This window comes from Diadema setosum, chromosome 10, assembly GCF_964275005.1.
Source record: "Diadema setosum chromosome 10, eeDiaSeto1, whole genome shotgun sequence".
In the NCBI taxonomy this organism is placed as follows: domain Eukaryota; kingdom Metazoa; phylum Echinodermata; class Echinoidea; order Diadematoida; family Diadematidae; genus Diadema; species Diadema setosum.
This window is the reverse complement of record NC_092694.1, coordinates 17,135,212-17,143,434: the sequence shown is the minus strand read 5'-3', so window position 1 is coordinate 17,143,434 and position 8,223 is coordinate 17,135,212. Positions and strand designations below refer to the sequence as shown.

Sequence of the window (8,223 nt, the reverse complement as noted above, 5' to 3'; positions counted from 1 at the left end):
ATTATTTTTAGTAGAGTGACAAATAAAGCCCCTGGAGCCGAAACTCATGTCTTTTGAAGCGATTCGACTGTTAAAAGTGACAACATCTTAGTATCAAATGCTCTTCTAATGCCTATGCGTTATACACATAAAACGAGGCGACAGTAGAGTGTGGTGAGGCGACAGTAGAGTGCGGTTTGGTCAAATTGGTGAATTTACCGATGAACTTGCATTTTTAACTTAAATTATTTTTAGTAGAGTGACAAATAAAGCCCCTGGAGCCGAAAGTCATGTCTTTTGAAGCGATTCGACCGTTAAAAGTGACAACATCTTAGTATCAAATGCTCTTCTATACCTATGCGTTATACACATAAAACGAGGCGACAGTAGAGTGCGGTTTGGTCATATTGGTGAATTTACCGATGAAATTGAATTTTCAACTTAAATTATTTTTAGTAGAGTGACAAACAGAGCCCCTGGAGCCAAAACTCATGTCTTTTGATGCGATTCGACAGTTAAAAATGACAACATCTATAGTATTACATGCTCTTCTAATGCCTATGCGTTATACACATAAAACGAGGCGACAGTAGAGTGTGGTGAGGCGACAGTAGAGTGCGGTTTGGTCATATTGGTGAATTTACCGATGAACCTCAATTTTTAACATTAATTATTTTTAGCAGAGTGACAAATGAAGCCACTGGAGCCGAAACTCATGTCTTTTGGAGCGATTCGACCGTTAAAAGTGACAACATCTTAGTATTAAATGCTCTTGTAATGCCTATGCGTTATACACATAAAACGAGGCGACAGTAGAGTGTGGTGAGGCGACAGTAGAGTGCGGTTTGGTCATATTGGTGAATTTACCGATGAACTTGCATTTTTAACTTAAATTATTTTTAGTAGAGTGACAAATAAAGCCCCTGGAGCCGAAACTCATGTCTTTTGAAGCGATTCGACCGTTAAAAGTGACAACATCTTAGTATCAAATGCTCTTCTAATGCCTATGCGTTATACACATAAAACGAGGCGACAGTAGAGTGTGGTGAGGCGACAGTAGAGTGCGGTTTGGTCATATTGGTGAATTTACCAATGAACTTCAATTTTTAACTTAAATTATTTTTAGTAGAGTGACAAACAAAGCCCCTGGAGCCGAAACCCATGTCTTTTGATGCGATTCGACCGCTAAAAATGACAACATCTATAGTATTACGTGCTCTTCTAATGCCTATGCGTTATACACATAAAACGAGGCGACAGTAGAGTGTGGTGAGGCGACAGTAGAGTGCGGTTTGGTCATATTTGTGAATTTACCGATGAACTTGAATTTTTAACATTAGTTATTTTTAGTAGAGTGACAAACAAAGCCCTTGGAGCCGAAACTCATGTCTTTTGATGTGATTCGACGCTTGAAAATGACAACATCTTAGTATTAACTGCTCTTCTAATGACTATGCGTTGTTAAGCAGATAACTAAAAATATGTCACAATATTGCAGTGATAAAGTTGAAAAATATTAAGAAATTCAGGTCCTTGTGCGTTTTTGCTATCATTTTCCTTACACAGCCATTTTAATATTATGTGGACGCAAGCATGGAAAACTCCACATGCTTGTTTGTTTGTTTTATTGTTTTACTCAGTTGATGTAACCATGTGCAGACAAAGAAAGTGCTAATCGAGGAAGAAGAATAAATATAAGGAAATGGAAGTTTTGGCATTAGTCTGATGGTCCTCGAAAGGAAAAACAAATCTTGATATTGTAGATTGCATGTGTTGGTTGTTGCAGTGGTTAGTAACGTGCGTGTTGTAAACTATGGAGATGTATAGGCCCTCCCGTAAAAAAATTCTTTGTTTTTCCTTTTGTAACATCAGATTTGGTAATCAAATATTAATATCTGAATGGTGCAAGTGATAAATACTTCTTTGATAATACTTTCGTGGCCTTGTATTTTGTAACAAAAAAAAATGTATTTTATAATGACAAGTTTAGATCTAATTTAGATTTTAACAGAGATGCTCAGATTGTTCTAGTTGTTAGACTTGGTATTATCGTCATTGCCCTCATAACTTCACATACTATAGAGCAACACTAGGGGCGGGGGTATTAATCACATTCAGTGATAATTCTAGTTTGTGCTTATCATGAATTCTTCTTCCATTTTTACCCAAAAGAAACCTCTGCGAATATCGACAAGAGTGCACCCCCGGAAATACCAAGACAGAGACCTACACAAGGTTTGTTATTGTTGTTGTTGGTGGTGGTGGCGTTGTTGCTGTTTGTTGTTGCTGTTGCTGCTGCTGCTGAAAGTCTTGTTTGGCTTTCAGTGTGGGAAATAGAAGATGCAATTGTCTACCTGAACATATTTAGGATATTTCAGGCCAACACTTGGATTGCAAGTCTGCCACTGTATGAAAATCAACTTGTGACACCTGTATGGGCCCCATTTAATAAAAGATGTTAGGATGGCAACTATTGCTGAAATGGCAACTTCCCATAGCAACAACCAATCAGGAACCTGGGTTTTTTTGTTAAAGGTTATGCAAGACACCAATGTGTTAATATAAGAAAAATGTGTTGCCATGGTAACCACTCATTTTTGTATCAAATTGAACCATTTAATCTATGAAGGTGAAATTTGGTGTGTATGATGGTCTTTAAGTGTAGTTATGCAAAATGTCCCTTGTGTTTGTATCAGACAATGCATTGCCATGGTACCTCACTTTTTACCCAAACCTTGTGGAACTCATTGTCAACTCTGTAATTGTACAGTAAACTAAAATTATTCTGTTTCCAATTCGACAAGTGCACAAACTTGGTATTAACGTCAATGCCCTCATGACATCACATACTATAAAGCAACACTAGGGGCGGGGTATTAATCACCTTCAGTGATAATTCTAGTTTCTTCTATGCTTAAGGGCGAGACACATTTTGGCATTTGCCTTTGTAAAAAAAAAAAAAAGAGTGCATCACTATGGTCGACACCCCTCATGATACATGTGTAGTTTATTCCAGTATTACTTCGTGAAGATGTATAAGTAAGATTTATACAGCATCAAGTATGAAATATCAGGTTCACAGCTTTAACACATAATATAGTTTTTATACTCACCCTGCTTGGATCAATCGTTGCAGGTGCCATCAGAAAACTTCTCCAAGAGATTGATGTGGAGAATGTCACCTTGCCCATGCATAAGAAAGCTCGGTACCACGTGTGGTGATGTATTGGAATACCGGGACTTTGAAACCCTCATACATCCCAATTGGTTGAACGGTAAGGTATGTGCCAGCATGCATTGTTATATGTATGAATGCAATGTGTGTTGATGTGAATGTGTGAGGTGAGTGTAGTACTGAGTATTTTATCTATCTATCTATATATATATATATATATATATATATATATATATATATATACTACATATATATATATATATATATATAGATAGATAGATAGATAGATATATATATACTAGCAGCACCCGTGGGAATCCACGGGTCTGAGGGGTTTCATTTTTTCTCATATATACGATTTTGCACATAAAATAAAGAATTATATAGATAAAAAATGATGATAAAGAACATGAAATAAAGAGAAAAGTTTTCTCATTCTTTCGTTACTTGTGCTCTCTTCTACCCATGACCACCGTCCGACCCCCAAACACACACACACATTTTCTCCCCCGCAGAAAAAACAAGCAAACAAACAAACAAACAAACAAACAAACAAAAACAAACATTCAGAGAAACATTACCAAAAGCGCTTAGATTCTCCGAAAGTTCTGCCCACAGATTCTTCCCGTCAAAACGGGGAGATAATATTGACACTATGACTTTGATATTAATATAACATATTCCTATACCCCCTGCTCTTGCATCCATGCAGGCACCCGAGGGAATCCACGGCTGGTGTCAAGGCCTAACATTTTTCTTCATTCCTATTTGTTTTCCGCCGTTATGGGAGAAAAATATTATATTTTCGTCTTCAATTGCTTCCTCCTTTTTGTTTTCAATCACCAAAACTTGGTTTGATAGATCATAGAATCATCCGTTTATCTGCTTCAGACTTTACATCATCATTATTATTATCATATTATTCTTCTTTAGGCCCCTATCATTATATTGTTATTATAATTATTATTGTTATTTTGGGAGGGGGATCATAGTCATTAGGTTTAATAAGTAATCACCCGTGGGAATCCATGGGTCTCAGGGCCTCGTAATTTTTCTTTAATATTTCTTTTCCCACGTTATGGGAGAAAGAAGATTTTTTTTTTTTTTGTCTTTATTTGCTCCCACTTTTTTTTTTTTTTTTAACACCAAAACTTGGTTTGATGGACCATAATAAGAACCACCCATTTCATTTCTACTTGTAACTTCAAAAATAGGCGATCGCCAATCTAGGTTTTTCCCCACGTCCGCTCATCTTATGAATATCATGTTTACAGCAGCTATGCAGTAAACGAATGGACAGCGGCACGTGTTTTATCTGATATGGAAGGGTACGATAGGCAAGTACAAATTTAAGTGGATATATAGCCGTCCTAAACAGTCTGAGTACAATGATACCCGACTTGAGAGTAAACTAAATGATGAACCCGAGCTGCATAATATCCTGCAGTTGTGCAAAATACAATAAAATAACAGCCAAGAAACGTAATAGCTGTTTTATTAGGGAATTAAGTTGGCCACCTTGAATGAACTTTTAATTAGGTCTACGTTTAACTTGGGAAATTGTGGAAGACATTGTATTTGAGGGTCCTTTGTCCTTAGCTGTGGAGGCTAGCTTTTTAAGTGTGAGAAGGGGAGCTGAATTTTAGATCTCGCCGAGTATACAGACCAACGTAAAGCTATGTATATAGGGGAAGAACATTTTCTGAAAATGATGATTATAGTCTGCTGCTCATCATCAGTCAGTCCGAGAGAATAGTCTTCGAAGTCTGAAATATCTTGTGACACTTTGATAGATCTGGTGAATATGTAACTTTGGTTACAGAAAAAAAGCTGCCGAGGTCAGATCCGAATTACACACCAATTGTTGAAATCTCCCTATGTTGGAATGATGGTGATGACAGTCACAAAAATGGGACTGTGAGAACAAGCCCACAGGAGTGCAATTTGGTGATGCCTTCCCCGCGTATCTCTCTCTCTCTCTCTATATATATATGTAGATATATATGTGGGCGTATAATTATGTATATTGATATATACATACAATGTATTTCTTTTTTGCTTCTGTGTGTGCCATGCCATAGCATTACACATTCCCTTGAGAAGATGACATTACAAAACAAAGTATACAAATGAATGTTCCCACCAGATTAGATCTCAAGGTCTTAAAAATGAAGGAAATATTGAGCTATTTGCTGGACAGTTTAATTAAGGAATTCTCCATTTTTTGTGCATTATTTTACTGCAAAACAAAAAGTAGATAAGTACATGGGAATGTTGACAACCAAAGCCTCAGAAGCAGATAGGAAAGTGGTATATGAACCAGTGCCATCCATTTTACTTTCAATACGTGACTTTTTTACTTTGTTCTTTATGTACCCTGGGGCAGAGTGCTGATGATTGTAGTTCCTCCTTAATTTGTAATACATTTTTAATAATTTCTTGATTTTGTGAATACAAGATTTTGTTTAAAAGTGATAACCGGAAGGTTTTGTTTCTTTCTTGGATTATATTTTGTTAGGTCATAAATGAGTACCTCCATCTTCTTCGAAATGAAATCAATGTACAGGACTATGGACATGTGTTCATCATACCCTCGTATGTTGCTGTACAGTGGAATGTCCGTGGAATGGCAGTTCAAGAAGGTATGGTCACGAGTTTTGCAGGCAATGTTTTTCTACTGTAAAGCAGTTGTGTTATTACGAACACAAAAGACTTTAGTTACTTTCATACGCAGTTGCTAAATATGAAACTTACGTATAGCAGTTGATGATTAGCTCCAGTCTTGACCTCACAACGCATGTTCACATGTGCACAAAACTTTAAGATGAAACTTAAAGGACAAGTTCACCTTCATAGACATGTGGGTTGAGTGAATGCAGCAATATTAGTAGAACACATCAGTGAGAGTTTGAGGAAAATCGGACAATCTGTTCAAAAGTTATGAATTTTTTAAGTTTCTGCTCAGTCACGGCTGGATGAAAAGACTACTATAGCTTGTGATGTCACATGAATACAACTATATAGAGAAAGAATAAAGAAAATTCAACATATTTCCATTTTTCTCGCATAACAAAAGAACACTGGACTTCTCTCTTTCAGAAGGCAGGGGGAATAATATTACCCTTAACATACGTCAGTAGCAAGTCGAAGAAATGTGCACTTTATTCAAAAAGTAAAGTTTTGTGAAATTCTCTTTTTATTTTCCTTATGTAGTTGTACGCATGTGACATCATACACTGTAGTAGTCTTCTCTTCCAGCAGTGACTGCGCAGATACTTAAAATATTCGTAACTTTTGAAGGGATTGTCCAATTTTCCCCAAACTTTCACTGATGTGTTCTACTAATATTGCTGCACTCTCTCAATCCTTATGTATATGAAGGTGTACTTGTCCTTTAAGAGTGAATCCTGCTCAATTTTTGTACAGGACTTGCAGAATCTTGTCACATAACCTTTAATATACCCATGCAAAATAGCGCAGCTGGAGGTTGACCCAGACGCAAACTCACAAGTTCGTTGATTATTGTTGTGAGGTGATGTTGGGCACTGGTGTGTATATTGTGTAACAATCTTTGGGTTTGTACTCAGATGAGTGAGTATCAGCGCTCATAATATTGTGGGTTTTTTTTTTTAGAGCGAGAGAAAGAGAAAGAATATTTTGGGCAATAAGGTCAAAAATCAAATGTAAAGCGTTGAGTGACAACGTGAAAATTTTATATTTCCTCATATCTCGAAAATGGTTCAAGGTAGGCCTCTACATCATTCATGGAACTTAGTGAATATGCAAATACTGATTGGCAGTGATTGTTGCGAAAATGTTATGGTCAAAGGTCAAGGGTCAATGGCCAATCAAAAGGTCAACTCAAGCTTTCATTATTTCCCTACTATGTATGCGTTTGTTTTTTTTTCTTGTTTTGTATGAGCCTGTAGTAATTTCAAATTTTTATATTCATGTTATATTGCATATAAATATTGTTTCTTCATTTTTGTAAAATCAATTTTAATTCAGCCTCTGGCTGTGTTCAATGATTTGTTAGATAAAGGTGCTTAATAGTAATAATAAAAAATACTAACATTATTCTGTGTACTCACTGATGATGTGTTTCTAATCATCAACTAATCTTTAAGATTGCTAGCTTTTGAGTGCACCTCACACGGCACTTAACTAGAAGCTAATCATCAAGAGTTTAATTTTGAACGTAAACTTATGTAAAGTTTAGGAACAGCAAGTGAATGCAACTTTTCTAATGAAGCAAGTTAAAGTAGCAAGAGTGGGTTTGTGTAGTCTAGTAACAAAGAATTGTTGGCAATTAAAAAAGTATGAGAAGATAAAGCTTATCAACTGCTTGAGCAGATCGAAATCTGTCAAAAGAACCAATTCCACGCTTTGAAAAAAAAAAATCATAAAATATAAAATGCCCGCATACATCGATCCTCAAATCGTTGAAATGATGTATGAAAAAAAAACCACATATACCTCCTTGAAATACTAGACATTGTAAGGAATGACGAAAAGTTGTCATTCACTTTAAAATGAGAGTATTGGTTTATTTACCTGTAGGTGACCCTTTCAAAGTTCAAGTGGGCATTTATGCCAATCAACATTAGACAGAGCCACTAGATCCTTCTTGTGGCAAATGTTCCAGAAATGAAAATGTCTGTTCCTGACTCCCTTCGGGATCTTATCACACCATCTATACGTGGACAAGTTCAGGTCAGCTTTTCAAAGATAATGTGCAGAATGCCAATAGACATATGTTATGTTTTGATATCGATCTTTTATTCTTAGAATATTAATTTCAATGGTGTTTAGTACGCCATTCAATGAATTTATTACAGTGAGTATATAAACATGTACATTCAATTTTTCACTCACAGTTCTGCAAATCAAAGGAACATTTATTATGTGTATTGACCTATATTCCCTCAGGTTTTTAACAATTGACCCCAGACTTGACATGTGCAACTACTATCATAGGAGAAGAACAAACCCCCCTTGTCTCTTCAAAGATAATGTACAGAATGCCAATGGACATATATGTTATGTTTTGATATCACACTTTTATTCCC

At 36.1% G+C, this 8,223-nt stretch overlaps 1 protein-coding gene across 1 annotated transcript; it reads left to right on the top strand.

The window, feature by feature from the left end:
* The first annotated feature begins 2,121 nt into the window (after positions 1–2,121).
* On the top strand, positions 2,122–7,822 carry LOC140233814 (uncharacterized). Its single transcript, XM_072313907.1, has 4 exons — positions 2,122–2,214; positions 3,116–3,259; positions 5,721–5,796; positions 7,715–7,822. Exons 1-4 carry the CDS (start codon positions 2,122–2,124, stop codon positions 7,759–7,761), a joined length of 360 nt encoding a protein of 119 aa, XP_072170008.1. The 3' UTR covers positions 7,762–7,822.
* The last annotated feature ends 401 nt before the right edge of the window (positions 7,823–8,223 follow it).

Excerpts from the sequence above, each read along its gene's own strand:
- LOC140233814 (XM_072313907.1), top strand. The coding sequence starts at position 2,122 with ATGAATTCTTCTTCCATTTTTACCCAAAAGAAACCTCTGCGAATATCG. Across the intron at positions 3,260-5,720 it reads CCAATTGGTTGAACGGTAAG|GACTATGGACATGTGTTCAT; the intron begins GTATGTGCCAGC and ends ATCAATGTACAG. Across the intron at positions 5,797-7,714 it reads TGGAATGGCAGTTCAAGAAG|GTGACCCTTTCAAAGTTCAA; the intron begins GTATGGTCACGA and ends ATTTACCTGTAG.